At 36.7% G+C, this 16,325-nt stretch overlaps 1 protein-coding gene across 1 annotated transcript in view; it reads right to left on the reverse strand.

Moving 5' to 3' along the window:
- DCC (DCC netrin 1 receptor) overlaps window positions 1–16,325 on the reverse strand; it is a 750,254-nt gene that overhangs the window by 59,880 nt on the left and 674,049 nt on the right. Inside the window, exons 23-25 of the mRNA XM_088019394.1 lie at window positions 13,257–13,419; window positions 4,948–5,174; window positions 777–893 (exon numbers count right to left, since the gene is read on the reverse strand). Of these exons, the coding sequence (XP_087875520.1) occupies window positions 777–893; window positions 4,948–5,174; window positions 13,257–13,419 (507 nt within the window). The remainder of the gene's footprint in view (window positions 1–776; window positions 894–4,947; window positions 5,175–13,256; window positions 13,420–16,325) is intronic.

Here is a 16,325-nt window from a genome sequence, read left to right on the forward strand (position 1 = left end):
AGATGAGGGACTGTGGGAAGGTGGCAGAGTTAATGGGTTGGAGCTCTTGGTGGGATTGAAGAATTGTTGGCAAGGAGGCAATAAACTAAGTGAGCAGGAAAGTAACAGAGTATAGATAAAGGGGTGATAGAAACTGAGGCTTGTAGGGGTTACAATGATTACTTTAGGGGAATTGATGAACTGAGGTGGGAAAGAGCCAATATCACTGCAGGTACCATAAAGGAACTAACAGCCATTGGATGAATTACCTGCATGGATATTATAATTACCAAGATTAATCATAGAGGTAATTGGAAAGGAAGTGATCCCCAGGTGTGGAATATCTTCAGTTAATGTGGGAATATGACAGAAAACTTCAACAAGAAGAGGGGACTAAGTGGATATCTGTTAACACTTGCTTCAAGGGTGCTAGATTATCTAAATTGGGAAATTAGACCTATTAAAAAATCACACACAAAAAACTATGAAGATGTGATCATTAGAATAAGACCAATAATCGTGACAGAAGTTTCAGCTCTTCAATTCATATTTTTTATAATTCCTTAAATATGTATTCATCTGTTTTGCAACAGAGAGACCACTGGATTGCACACAACAAATACAATAAGTAAAAATTTGACTTGAAATTATAAACGATATGGTTTTAGTCATTCTTCATTTTGTCCAGCTGCCCAGAAAATTCAGAGAAAACTCTAAATATTTTTGATAATTTGATACAGAAAAGATGAAAACAGAAAACACTTCATTTCTTCCTTGTGGTACCAATCTTTACCCACCAGGATTGTTGGACTGGGCATCCATAGGAATCATGAGCTTGGCCCGAGTGGCTCGACGTGCAGCCAGTGACCTTTCCAGAGTGGACATGGAGCTCCCTGCTTCTTCAGTGTCTTGACCTACAAGAAAAACAATGTTCCTGAGAGACACACTTTCTTCAACGATGAAATACTTTACATAATTTCTAGCTAGGCACACCGATGCTTTTTTCATTTTATTGAGGTTTTAAATAATTATATCTACTTTTTTCGTTACCCAATCAATATAGTCTCATTGCACAAACATTAGTAAAATTTACCATAACCCTGTTATTCAGAAAGAACCATTATTTATATTTTGTTCTTTACAAGGTTTGCCTATGTGTTCATACGTGAGAGTGAGAAAGTATACATATTTTGTACTTAAGTGGCATTTACCATACATACTATTTTGTTACCTTCTTAAGAAAATACTACGAACATATTTGTCTGTCAAGTCAGTTTTATAATATGTATTTATTTATTTAAAACCACTCATACGTCTATATTCATGAGCACCACCCATTTTATTTATTTTATTTATTGTTTTTAAGTACACTATATGCCCAGTGTGGGACTTGAACTCATGACCCCAAGATCAAGAGTCACATGTTCTACTGACTGAGCCAGCCAGGTGCCCCAGTTTTATTATTTTTAACAGTTCCATCGCTTCTCAGCCTTTTGGCTAAGATCAAGTGTTATTTTTAACAGTTCCATAAATGTCCTGTTGTATGAATTTACCACAATTTAATCAACTATTACTTAAGGCCCAAAGGCATTATATCTTATTATAAAAACACAGGGAATGAACTATATTTTTCAAAAGTAAGGCTAGGTCTACTTATATAAATTTATCATGATCCCATAAAATACCACACTAAAGAGTCATCAAAAATAATAAAAAACAAATGATATGTGTAGATTTAAAATGTTAACAAAAATATATGTTGAGAACAATAAAACTGAAGTTCTGAAGAGTATCATATATGCCCATTTGTGTAATATACATATAAAAGCATATTGTGTATATACACATTTCTGTGTGTGCATATATATATATAAACATATATTTGTATATAATGCATGTGTATATGGGTTATATATCTGTATAAATGTGTGTTCATATATGTATATAAAGTATATATGTATATAATACACATATATATGGGTTATATATCTGTATACAATATATAATATATATGTGTTTATATATCTGTATAAATGTGTGTGCATATATATATAAACATATATATGTATATAATACATGTATGTATGGGTTAAATATCTGTATACAATATATAATATATATGTATGTTTATATATCTGTATAAATGTGTGTGCACATATATCTGTATAGAAAGGTTACACACAAAATTCTCAATATCACCTTCCTTTTGTGAAAGGGATAAGGAATTTGGGGATGGTGAAAAGTCAAACATACTTTTAATTCCTTTGGGTATTATTTTTCACAACTTTTTGTACTATATTCTTTCTTTTAAAATTACATACATGTATTCTTTTTTTGGTTAAAATAGTAGTTAATACAATTCAAAATTTAAAATAATGCTGTGGGAAATTTCTACACAGCCAAGACAATAACAACTGCCTAGATCTGAGTCTCCACACATCCTCCAAAAAACTATACAGACCATATAAGACAATAAAACTATGCAAATTACACCCCTACAGCACAACTAAAAGAGAGAACACAACAAACTTTGAATCTCCCAAAAGTACATAAGTAAATAATATTTTCCAGCCAAGCTATGACTCAAGATGCTGCCATAAAGTCTTTGTGGGAAGTTGAATATTTGAGAAAACTATTCAAAAGAGAGCAGAGGGGAATAAGCTTCCTAAGACTGATCTAAAATCACCCACAAAAGGAGAAAGTCTACCCCAAATGTAAAAATATTTTTAAAGTTTCCTAGTAGACCAGAGCACTTAAGAGTATACTATTCATTGACATGGAGTTTTGTTCTTTTAACCAGGAGAGTATAGAGAACGCTTCATATAATGTAAAATATAGGCAGCAGAATTTTGAGTGCTACTTTCCTTTTACTATAGAGTTGGCAAGTAGGTCCTCAAATAAAAACAGATAGGCACAAGTATTCTCTCATTCTAAAGAAAATAGCCATTGTTTGGAGTTAAGCTTCTCCCAGGACTTACTAAATGATCAAAAGTAGTCTGGCTGCCCCCAAATGTCATTTTAGTGTATAAAAGATAAAGGGAAATGTAAAGAAGGAGATACCCTAGCGATAATTGGTAAAACCTTCTGAGGGCTGAGAGGCAATTCTATCCCCTTCAGTGGGAGACAGAACTATGATATCTTCCTGATGCCCTCTAGGAACCAAAACGGTCAGAATAAGCATCTGTAAAACGTGGAGGTTCCTGCAAAAGAGATCTGCCTTTTATTCATTCTCTAGGTATTAGTCCGCTCAGGCAGCAGGCTTGCTGGTCTACCCTGTGTCTATTTAAACAGAGGAAGAAGTTATTAAAGAGAGCAAGACTGAAAGAAGACCAGGATTGGAGTACAAGCTCTCTCATCATTTGACCTGGCAAAGATGTAGGAACTTCTGGGTCAAGTGAGCACTTGGAAAGTTGCTCAAGCTTGAGTCATCTTCCTGGAATTCACTCAAGAGCAGCTGACCCACCAAAGGACAGTGAGGTTGACAGAGCTGTTCCTGATAGGAGTGGGTTAAGTCCTGACTTGATATCTCACATCATGTAATTGGCCAGTAGAAGAATCCCACAGGGTCTCATAAAGAACTCATACTTGGGTTTCACAAAAGCCCAAGAATTTGGATGTCACATGAAGACAGCCCATGCACACAAAAAGCAATGCCAAATTCAAACTATCTTTTCTTTCCTCCCTTCCTGCCTCTCTCCTCTTCATCTTCCCTCCCCATACTCCTATACAGCCAGGAAGAACAGACAAGTAGGGGGAATAAGTAAAGGGGTTTCTGAAACAGACTGTGCCCCCTCCTTCTGCCCCACCTCCCCCACTCCATTTCCCTCCAAGGTGTTGTAGGCTTTAAACAACACATTATCCCAAGTCCTCAGAGCCAAAAGTCTAGCTGGTCATAAGGGAAGGAGAAACTTTAATTTAAATTTCAGATTGCAGTATTTAATAGAACTAGAATGCAGTTTAACAACTGCAAATAATGGAAGAGTTAGGGAATCTGCTTGAGATATTATTTAAGAGCTAGAAAAAGAATACTCAACAACTCATGATTGAAAATCAGTAAGTGAATTCCTTGCTTAAACAAATCTAAGCTGAAAAAGTATAGTAAAGCAGTTACACATTCAAATAAATAAAATATTTTAATTCAGTTTAAAAACAACAGCTACTCATTCTGCAAACACATTATGAGTAGACCAAGAGGTTTTGTGTATATGTGTGTGTGTGTGTGTGTGTGTGTGTGTGTTTTGAAGAGAGTACTTGGTTGATTATTCTGCTTCCCATAAGCATTTTTGAAATACGAGGATCAACAGAAAATGAAATATCTTACAACCACTTTCTAGATTTCTTAGTTATTCCTGCACATGGATTGTTCTGTACCTATTCATCAAAGAGTAGGATTTTTTCTTCTGATCACTTGTATATCAACATAGCCTGCACATAGACTCCACCAAACCAAGCTAGTGATCATATCATGTGATTGCACAGGGATAAAAATTGATCTTCACAGTAATCAAGGCTGAAGTAACAGAAGAGTCAATGTGTTCATACGTCATGTGTCCCTAATGTGATTTTTTTAATGCAAGAAATTGAGAGCAAATTTAAAATCAACTTACAATGATCCATAGACATAAGGAATTAAAAAATGTAAAACAGCTTCGAATTTTATTTGACAAAGCTTTCGTTCAAAATTTAACAAAAAGTAATAAATTCATTTGGCTTTCACATTTCAGTATTTCCCAAGTGTACCACCTGTTACCACTTAGAAGTTTTAAGAAGCAATGCAACTAAAAAAGGGCAGGTAATAGGATGATGGAAAAGAAACTAGTTAATCAACCAAATTTACATCAGATTATTTTAACTATTGGTAAATGACCTGCAGATTGAAGGGAAGGATGCCTCCATCAAAGAGGGAGTGGAAAACTCCCCTGTCGGGTTCAGAATGGGGAGTTTGGATGCCCAAGAGGAGATAGTTACCTGAATGAGAGGTGCTTTTGCTTCCCAGTTGGGTTTCTGACTGGCTGTGGCTGACTGGCGTGAGGTCTTGGCAACTTTGGATGGGAGAGTCCCTTCCTGTAGGGTCAGTACCTGATGGCTTCTCGATATTTTTCATCTCCATTTCTTCATGATGTATCCAAAGGTCAGGGGGCCTGAGGTCCTTCTGGCTGCCTTTCCTCTTGCCAACACTGTGGGTGGCCCGCTTCCTATGGAGCAAAAAATTAGAAGGCGATAGTGAGTACCTCTATTCAGTGGTCTTTCCTCTCTTTTCTCAGTCAATTCAAGTGTATCAAGGAAAGGATACAAGAGTGCTCCCAGGAGGAAACCTATGAAATCCAAGAATTGGCAGGCGTGTCTTGGCTGCCTTTCCTCCCCACCCCTGGAACTTCACCACATTATGGGAGCAGTGGTGCTGAATTCCCCAAGGCCTAGGCTGCCTGCCAGAGAGTGCCCGATTCTAGCTTCACCAGCTACAAATTTTCACACAAGGTGACAATGGGTTAGATGGAGCCATATGCCAATCTTTGGAGCTAGTCATAAGGTACTTGACTGCAACATCTGTTTAGGAGATAAATGAAGGAGTTGCTTTGAAAGGGCAAATAGAAATAAAAAGGCCAGAATCTGTGACAGCCAAGACTGGTGTTTAGAAGAAAGTCCATAGCTCAGCTGTATAAGTTAATGTGCTATTTGAAGACAAAACGTGGCATGAGGACATTCTAAGGAGAATAAAGCACTTGTGCCTTGGAGTCACTAAGTATCTGGATGCAAACACAATAAGACCCATCCTTTGGAGAAGGAAGAACACAGTTTAGAAGTAGGCTTCAAATATCTCTTATTTTCCTCTGTAAGAATTTAACAACCATAAATTCATTTTTCAGTGGTAGTCTCTTTTGGGGGCTAGTGAGATTCATATGTTCCCTGCAGGCTGAGTAAAGTAGCTTGATATTCCTGCCCACTGTTCTCTACAGTAGGGGTCAGTAAACTATGGCCTATAGACCAAATCTGCCCACGGTCTGATTTTGTAAATAAAATTTTATTGGAATCCTACTGAGCTCCTTTATTTTCACACTGCAGTGTGTTGAGTAATTGTAACAAAGACCATGCGTCCCTCATGTCTCACAAAGCCTCAAATATTTACTATTTGCCCCTTTTCAGAAAGTTTTCAACCTCTGCTTTACAGTTCTGTTTTTTTTTTTTTAAAGATTTTATTTATTTATTTCAGACAGAGAGAGAGCAAGCACGAGCAGGGGTGCGGAGGGGGGTGGGGCAGAGAGAGAAGCAGGCTCCCAGCTGAGCAGGAAGCCCAATGCCGTGCTGGATCCCAGGACCCTGGGATCATGACCTGGGCTGAAGGCAGACGCTAACCACTGGGATCATGACTTGAGCCAAAGGCAGACGCTTAACCAACTGAGCCACCCAAGCGCTCCAACAGTTCTCCATTTTTAAAAATCTCCACTGTAGCTTCTATTTTTTTTTTTTAAGGTAATAGTGTCTCCTCTAAGACAGATTTCAGATAGTTAAAATCTAACCTCTGATAGAACCCCAGAGAACTCCCTCTTAGTCCCTCACTTGCAACGAATAGCTTATAAGGATTAACTGTTTTCATGGTTGCTAAATGGTTCAAACAAACCACTTCAGTGAAAACTCTTTGTAACCTCTACAAGGCGACTGCGCTATTTTCCAATGCTGAAAAGGAGCTTTATGCATATGAGGCAATTAATGAATGTTTAGTGGTGTGACTTATTTTTTGTTATTGTTTTGTTTTACATTTTTTGGTCTTTTTTGAAGGATGCTGATAGGGAGAGGAGACAAAGAATGCCAGACTTAATATTTATCGAGTAGTTTAGCAGAGAAATAATGCAGTATTTTCTGTTCTAATATTTTCCCTTACATCTACCTACATTTTGCTGATTTCCTGGCAGCTGTCCCACACTGACTCTAGACAATGGTCTGTAATAACCCTTAGATCATTTTCTTGTGTCTAAGATAATAACTCTCTGCTAACCATCCATTCCCTGAATTCATTTCCTTCTACTTCACCTGCCCACAGGAAACAATCTGCAAGTCACACACAGCTCTTTATGTAATCTACCCCTGGTAACTAATTAGAACAATTTAATGTCATTTTCGAACTTGGAGATTTCACCCTGTTATCTTTCTAACAAATCAAAATGCTAAATAACGTTTTAATCCCTGTGCCTACAAGACTGCATACAGAGAAGTACCAGTTCCAACATCCAGGATAAGACAGTCAACCTTTCCATAATAACTCAATATTTAAATAGCCTGTGGGGGAAAATGTGTCAAATAATCTTTGAAACTAAAAATAAATTATGAATTCTGGTTTCCTCTCATTTACACACATGACTCATTCATTCATTCATTCATTCACCAGCCCCCATAACCTCAGTATACCAAGCTTCCCCAGATGTATTTTATAAAAAAAAAAAAAATCCCAAACCTGACTGAGGTAGAGCCTTTTTATATGTTGTGATTCATAACCTCCACCTGGAAAAAAAATTATCATTCCTGATAAAATGCATACACATTTTTCTGATGGATTTTAGTCAGATCAAGACCTTTTCTGAGAAGCTACTCATCCACTCAGCTGTCAGTCAAGAATCTAAAGACTCTAAACAGACTTTATTTCCTTTTTGTATATATTCTATGAAACAACACCTACTACTTTTATTTTCTCTATAATGTGTCTTCTCAAGAGAGAAATATTTGACCTTGGAGGGGCCTCCCTTCCCTGCTGGTGGTAGCCGAGCCGCCCATGCAGCAGGTTTGTAATAAAACTGACATCTGCTCATAACGAAATTGCCTGAAATTCGTCTTAAAACCTGCAGGAACATTGTCATGCCAGCCTTCTGGCATGCCAGTAGAACCATCTGCTGGTTCTCTGACATAATGACTGCTGCCCATTGTGGTCCCCTAGCTCCTCTGTCTCACCACTGGAATCTTCAAAATTTGTATGCAGATGAACCTAATGCAATGGATCCTGAAGTATGGTCCCCGTATCAGCATCATCTGGAAATCTGCTGGAAATGCACGTTGAGATTAGAAACTTGCAGGTGTGGGGGGATGTTGTGAGAGGGCAAGGCCCAGAAATCTATGTTTTAACATAGATTTGTTTTCAAGGGAAGTCAGATGCACCTAGTTTGAGAAACGCTGTTTCAGTGAATTTGGTTTTGTTTTTATTTTAAACTTAGTTTTTGTATTCGATATAGAACATGTCACGTGTTTAACCCTCCTATATGCATGAATCTTTTCTCACAGGTACCAGTTTCCAAACACAGCAGTAGGATGGGAGGGTCTCTTCCTACCCCATGAATTCTTGAATAAAGGCTCTCTGTTCACAGCATAATCAAGTGCTGGTGGTTTTTGTTCTCACTCTCCATCTCTATCTCTCTCCCTATTTCTCTCTCTCTCTCTTATTTATCTCATCATACTTTTGCCCAGAATGCCTTTACAATCTTATTTACTTACAAACTACTTACTCTTAAAAGATTTTCTTCAAGCCTCTCTCCTTTAGGAATCCTTCTTGACCATGTAAGTCAGTGTAATCTTAGCATATCTAACTCATTTTCCTTGTCTCTTTCTTTACCACTCATCTTGCATTGAGTACTGTCTGTCTTACTGAGCTGGCCAGGTGCTCCCAGTGTTTGAATTGGTTTCCTCATGATACTGGAGCAAATTCTGTTTCTTTCACTTGTCCAACATCATCCAGTTTTACAACATTAATTCATGTATTTACTCAGTGAACATTTACAGAATACTGAGTATGTGTCAAGAAATTTGCTAAGCACTAAGAAATAGGTGAGACATTAGGAGCTTAATAAATGAATGAAAAATGGCATGGCTACTGTGAATTTCTGCATTTTTGGTGGCAGGAGCAACCACTGGGACTGGCAGTTGGTAAAGCTGAAAAACTAGAGACCAAATCATAGGAGACCTTGCCTCCAACAGAAACATTTTTGATAATATCAGAAGTCAGTGGGGAATTGCAGAAAGATCTTTAGCTCAAGAGTTAATAATCAGATTTGTTACTTTGTATCATGCAGATCACATAGTAAGCACAGAGTAATTACTTGAATTAAATAATAAGAATTTTTCATTATCAACTTGGAAAGATTTTTTTGCAAGGTTCTCTGATTCTTTATTGAACTGTTTCTTACTTTGCACATAACCTATTACTATGAGAGAAGTTTGTTTCCTTTTCACTTTTAATTGGGATGTGAAAGGGTAAAAACCAACATTGGGTTAGGATTCATTTTATTCAAGACTGCGGCCTTTGAAATTCTAAAATACTATAATCTCAGATTCTTTTGCCACATTGTAATAAATTATTATTTTTTTACATTGTAATAAATTATTAAATTCCCTTCTGTGCTTAGACATCCTCTGCTCAAGTTGTTCATAGGAGGCAAATAGCTCTGTACTAATTCTCCTGGTCAGATACACATGTGCCCAAGATCTACTGGGAAGTTAAGAGAAGGACACTTTGCCCCACTGGGGATTCACAGAAGATTTCAGAAAGGAAGAGGGCCTAAACTGAGTGTGAAGAATGATTCAAGTTAACGGGGAAAAAATACATTGGGATGTATAAGCCCTACTTCTTCCATCTAAATCTTTCCCAAAGGTTTTCAGCTTCCCAATTCTCTATATTGATTATTTTTATTCTACTAACTGCTATTAAAAGCAAAAACAAACAAAAACGACCACCCCCAACAATAACCACAACCACAAAAACAAAAAACTTGGAATCCCAGGGAACATCTGTCCTAGTATTCAAATAAACATGCATTTTCTGTGGTGGAATTAAGTTATATTGAAGACCAAAGGGTTTGCCTCTGTGGAATACTAAAAAACTATTAAAATGTTAAAAATTTGAGAAATCAGTGAAATTAACCTAAACTACAGTAGATTTCATTTTAGAGTTTAAACATTTGATTGTCAGTACTGGAGATAATTATTTTTGTCAAGATTTGAATGTGGACTAATATTTAAAACCTGGCTATATACTTTTTAAATCAAATAAGAGACTTAGTCAACTGTTTATAAAGTGAAACTTGAATTTTATTTACATATTTAAATTGAATGTATTCAGACAAGTTGTTGATTATCTACCCAGGTAACTGCCTTAGAAATATGATAACCATGCGTCGGGGATTTCCAGGATGTTCTCAATGTCCCCTATTTTGTCTTTAGTATCTATAGATACATTGTAACTTATCATGATACATGTTCTATATTTTGGCTAGGAAAATGTTATTACTTAATTAAAAAGCACAGAACCCCTTTAATTTTTCATAAACACATTTTTTCTATATTATGATATTCTACTATAATTTCACTAATTCAAAATGTGTAAGGGGATTCTCTTCAAAGTAGTAAAAAATTTAAGTTAATAACTAAAAAAGAAAGGCAAAATTATTTTTATTTCATATTAATTTGAAGCGAAGTGCTAACATGCAATTCTATAATTTGATAGCATTCCATGGGGAATTTCAATGTTTTAAGATAGATTGATAGCAGGTAGTTAGCCCTGTTTCTCATTTGAGGAAACCGACATTCAGGGATTAGGTCTTCCTTTAGGCTGATTTAAACACCACTAATTTAATTCAAGAAGTGAGGAATTAGAACTAGAACTCGAGTTCTAACTTCTGTTAGTTACTTTATATTATAAAAATAAAATCTTACCAACTGGAATGTGAATCAATCAGAAAACTACATCATTATTAAATATGTGTATATATATATGATAAATCATAGAATAAAATGTGTGGATACTAACTTGAATAAAGTGTTACCAATAGTACACAAAAATATGTTTCAAGTCTATTGGGTATAATCAAGAGCCCCAATAAAACACAAAGACAATTTACATTCTCCAGCACCAACAGATGAAGAGATATCGAAGAAGCCCGTGAAAGTGTTTCTTATATCACTTTATTAATTACATTAAACTCTCATTTTTCTGAGAGTTCTGTAAGGGACCTTATTTCTGTCTCAGATTGGAATTGATTTTGCTTTCATCTGCATCACTTAATTTGTTCTAAAAGACTCAGTGGAGGTGGTATCAGGATGAAGGATCCTCAGCGAATTCAAGAAAAGCTAAATTAAATAGGAATAAAATCAGGAATATCTTGAAGGAGAAAAATTTTTCTGTTTTTCCTCTGTTAACATTACAAACAAAGAGACCGAGATAAATGCCAATGGGTCTGTTACAGGAGAAGGATACAGGAAGCAAAATAGTGAAAAAATGCCAAGTAAATATTAAGAGACTTTGGGTGAAGGCTGAGGAAAAATCAAAGTGGCAGTAGCACGGGAAGCTATAAATCCACTGTCTTTGGCTTCCAGTCATTCATGGAGTGATATATTCTTTCATTCATTTCCTAATTTTAAAAACAAGACATACCCAGGGCTCAGCCTCAACTCTTTCCAAATAAAACCTTCAAGCTCTTAACAAAGTGCTTAGAGGGGGATTTAAGACAATTTAAGAGTTTCTCAAAATAGCATCAAATACCACTTTTGCACTTTGAGAAGACTGGCATTTTCTCTATGAGGACAAAACGTGCCCAGGAATCCGGTTCATCAGGTCAACATAACCCTCCAACGTTCTTCTCACAAGGATGAAAATAGAACGAGCAAAACACCCTGCTACACACAGATGGTTTAGTTAATTAAACTTAGCTTAGTGAATGCATCCACGTTTTTAAAGCCCTCATGAAATAGGGTCAGTTTGGCTTTGATGCCTTCCCCACTTCTGTGTCTGTGAATCTCTGTCAGCTCAGCTTCACAGCCCTGCCGCATTGGTGTTCTACCGTTCTATGTCTGCACAATCCCTTTCCTGGGATAGCTCGACCGAGAGACTGTTGGATGCCTTACTCAGTTACAGTTCTTTTTTTCTCCAGAGCCTCGCTGAGTGTCAAGCATGTGGAAGTTCTGTGGGTAATTAGGATTTCCCAGAATCCTAACACACGAGAGTCAGTTAAGCTGTCGGCCTGGTTTCTTGTTTAAGCACAGTGGATTAGCACACCAGCTAGCACAACCAGCTGGAAGACAGCCTCACAAATGCAGCCAGGAATGAAATGTGCCCTGCCATATACATCAATTAAATACAAAGACTGTATCGACACCCCTATGTCATTTTCTTCAGTTTGTACATCTTCCTGCACCCTATTTCTAAACACTTCACTTCAAAAGGTTGGAAGATACAATACCGATCAACAAATGGGTCATGGGATTTTTAAAAAGAGAGAGAATCTAAGATATTAGCAAAGGAGAGGAAAATTATTTGTTAGAGAATCTTTCTCTGACACTATGTGTATCCTACAGTTGTCAAACCAGCTACCTATAGGCCCATGCCTCAGGCCTTCAGAGCCGGCACCGTGCCTGAGGCCAAAGGGGGGAAAAATCAAGGGAAGAGCTTATTATAGCCAATTCAGTGAGAAAGTACAGCTGAAGGGACAAATCAGGCAAGATTTGAAAAGTGCTAGAGAGGCAGAGAATAACCAGGAGATTACCGCTGATTCCCACAACTGGCTGACATAAGGTTAATATGCTGATTATGGATATTGCTGGCAGTGGATAAGCTGAATTAAAACCATCTTTCCATTCTAAACTTTGACTTTGATGTATCATCCTCTGCATATGCTATAACCTAGAACTGCATAATGTGAAAATATTTTTAAACCCCTCAAAAAGTTTAATTTCTGAGAATTAACCATAGCCAGGAAATCTGAACTATTCTGAATTTCTAGAATCTCCCTTCTATCCTAACTACTGTCTCCAAACTAAACACTCCACAGTATTGTAACTACATTGAATTTGGTAAACATTCATGCAAAAAGCATTGATTCAATGCCTACAGTCCTCCTTGCCAGAATGGGGAAATACTTTTAGAGGAACACACGTCTCCAACATTTAACATAATTGTACAGAGGGCCATGAATTGGGACCTGATGAAGTCCATTGCCTAAATGCTGCTAAAGGAACACCTGCCCTCGCCTGAAAGGAAGAATCTGGCCCAGAGAAGTAAAATCAAGCAGAAATGCCACGTGGGTCTCCAGGTAGATTCTATTATTAAGTCTGCAAGTCTGGTCCTCCCTCACTCAAGTTATGGACCTGGAATCAACAAAAGACAAGGTTTTGCTCAGGTCAGAGGATAAGGGATATGTGGTGAATTATGAAAGAACACAGGAAGAGACTGTCAAAAATATAACTCAAGAAGGTGATAGGTCAAACAGTGACCTCTCTCCTCTTAGGAACCAGCTGTTACCTACTTTCTCTGCTGGGCTGAAGAGCGCCGGGTGCAAATCACAGCCACGATCACTACCACCAGCACTGTGATGACGCCAACGGTGATCACAATGATCACAAGCAGGTTGCTGTTCTTCTGAGGAGTGACACTGCCATGTGGGGGGTGCATCTGGCCAATGGGTGGCTCTGGGAAAAGACAGGCAAATGGAGATCAGATTTAGGGAGATGTGACAGCTTGGTGTTTATCAAGCTGTTAAGGATGTGAAAGTTCCTATTGCTCTGGGCATTCCTAAAGCTGGGGGGGGGGGAAAGCAATGAAAAATGAGAGGAAAGATCAAAATTATCTACCTAAGATAAATGAAATATATGTTCACACAAAATCTTGTACAGAAACATTCCTAGCAGCATTAGAATAGCCAAAAGTGGAAACAACCCAAATGTCCATTGACTGAAGAATGGATAAACAAAAATGTGGTAGTTCCATACAAGGGAATATTACTCAGCCATAATAAGGAACTGATATGTGATACATGCTACAATATGCATGTACCTTAAAAACGTTATTCTGAGGGCAAGAAGCCAGACACAAAAGGTCAATATTGTGATTCTATTTATATGAAATATCCAGAATAGGCAAATCTATAGAGACCGAAAGTAGATTAGTGTTTGCCAGTGGATGGGAGGAGTGAATGAGGAAGGACTGAGAATGGGTATAGATTTTCCCTTGGGGATGGTGAAAATGTTTTGGAATTGATAGTGGTGCTTGCGGCACAACCTTGTGGATATACTAAAGACCACTGACTTGGTGCACTTTCAGAGGGTGAATCTGTGGCATGTGAATTATACCTAAGGTTTTTTTTTTTTTTTAGAGAAGAATTAACCTACCATATTGAGTAGAAAGTGGAGAGAGGAGGAAGAAGGCTACTTTGTACTGTGAATATTCCAGGGTGATGAGAATCAAGGAGGCTGTGCTTTATGAGAAAATACTTTTTATTAGATGGTGTGAAAGACAAACTATTTGAAACCAATCGCTCACAACAAAAGGAATTTTTTTTTAAAGAAGCTACCTATAAAACATGTAATTTTCAACCTGTTAAGAATGTATGAATCCCACTTAAAAGCCAATCACCTGGTTTGAAAGAGTGTCATAAAGTCCTGATATAACTGTTTTCCTGTGCTGGCAATAGTACCTCAAGGTAGACAATATTTAGGTGAAAATAACAGACTGATAAGATATTTTTTATAATTTGCTTATATAAGGGAGAATGGCTAATGACCCTTTAAATTGCTTTCTTTAAATCCTCAGTGATCAATTAGAAATATGATGTTCTATACATCATGTGATTCATTAGAAGCCACAGTGTTTTAAAAAGTAAACATTAGCTTATTTTATTTATCAATTAATTTAAAAAGGAGCAGAAAGCAATGAGTTTGGTTGTTTTCCTAGAACTAAGTTTGAATGTGCTTCTTTAACAAGTTATTAGCATTCTATACCTCCTCAGTGAAATATTTAGGCCTTTGGACTCAGTGCCTTTGCCTATAAAATGGAAATAATACTTATTATATACAGCTATTGTCAAAATTAGAGAAAATACATACAAAATAATCATTTTAGCATGTGACGGGGAGCAGTATAAGCTCATTGTACTACTGAAACATTAAATAAAATGTTGCCTAAATTAATCATCTACCATACCATTTGGGATACTTCTGGTGTAGACTTCCAAACTACAAAATTGTTAGAAATAATTAACTTCTCACAAATGAATAGAATAACCCAGTTCTTGCTTCAAAATCAAAACACTATCTTTTGACAGTTATCTAAGAATCATTGCTTTTTTGAAACAGTAGTCACCTAAATTTATTTCTGAGTCATTATTATTAGAAAAATATTAAGCACTTCTGATATAACTTGAATCTCAGGGGAAGAACTCATCAAAAGTATTTAAATAGCACTTTCTGTTAAAAGATTCTGCTTCTAAGTGAAAGAAATAAGATTTCCTTGAAATAATTTTTACATTTACTACAAAGGAATGAGTCAAGTAATGAAAGGTCAGAACTTTCTGTAGCATAGTTTTACTTACAGTTTAAGAAGTCATTTTACAGTAGTATCTCAATATGCCCTTTCTGTGCTTAATAAATTAATTGATTGGAATAAATTAACCTTTTATGTGAGAACTTACAATGAAGACCGTTGGAGATATCATGGATTTTTATTAGCATGACTTAGATTTAACAGTTCACCATTTCTGACCAACTTGAGTCCTACAGAGCAGTACACCTTATGAACATTTTTAAAACCTTGTAAACTAGAATTTTTCAAATTTCTACTCATTTTTTCCCTTTCCACCCAGAAAGACATTACATTTCAAGTCAGAAAGTAAGGACTCTGGGCTCTGCTGCACATTAGTGAGATTATATTCGTGCCATTTGCCTCAGAGGGTTAGGGATCATGAGGACTCCCATTATAAATCTTTGATTCCAGGCCTTTATGACTTCCTTATAAAAGTTCCTATCAGTTTAAAGCTTGGTATTCAAGGTCTTTCATTAATTTCCCAATCTCAATTCAAAGGCTGAGTAATCAGAATATTTGACATCAAATGGGCAGTTCAGAAAGTCAAGTGGAATGGAATCTTTTGGTATAGTTGACCCTCATTATTTGTCATAATTTGTTCTATAAAGTTGCTGTAAACACTGAATTAAAGAATACTAAGTATTGCTTCTAGAGGCAATTCAGTGTTCGGTTCCTGGGAGCCTCTGGTTACAACATTTTTATCAGTCAACGCATAATCGTGTTTTAAGTGTGTTTCTGTTTAAAGACACTTTATTTAATATATAATGTGCATTCATTAACATTGAACTCACAGTCAACAACATTACAACTCATGCTTGAGTGAAGCTTAATTAACACACACATTTTCTCCACAAGGTACATCACACAGCCTTTTGCATGTAGGAACACTAAGCAGCATTTCAGCACTACATTTAAGGGCCACTTTAAACACTGAACCCGCCACCAAAAAATTCACAAAAATATGAACAATTGGCACTAAATACACTGTAGAAAAGACACTTGTTTACACTGTGAGAGC

Source organism: Eumetopias jubatus, unplaced genomic scaffold, assembly GCF_037043125.1.
Source record: "Eumetopias jubatus isolate StellerSeaLion01/CBP00866 unplaced genomic scaffold, mEumJub1_p1.0 scaffold_16, whole genome shotgun sequence".
Taxonomy (NCBI): domain Eukaryota; kingdom Metazoa; phylum Chordata; class Mammalia; order Carnivora; family Otariidae; genus Eumetopias; species Eumetopias jubatus.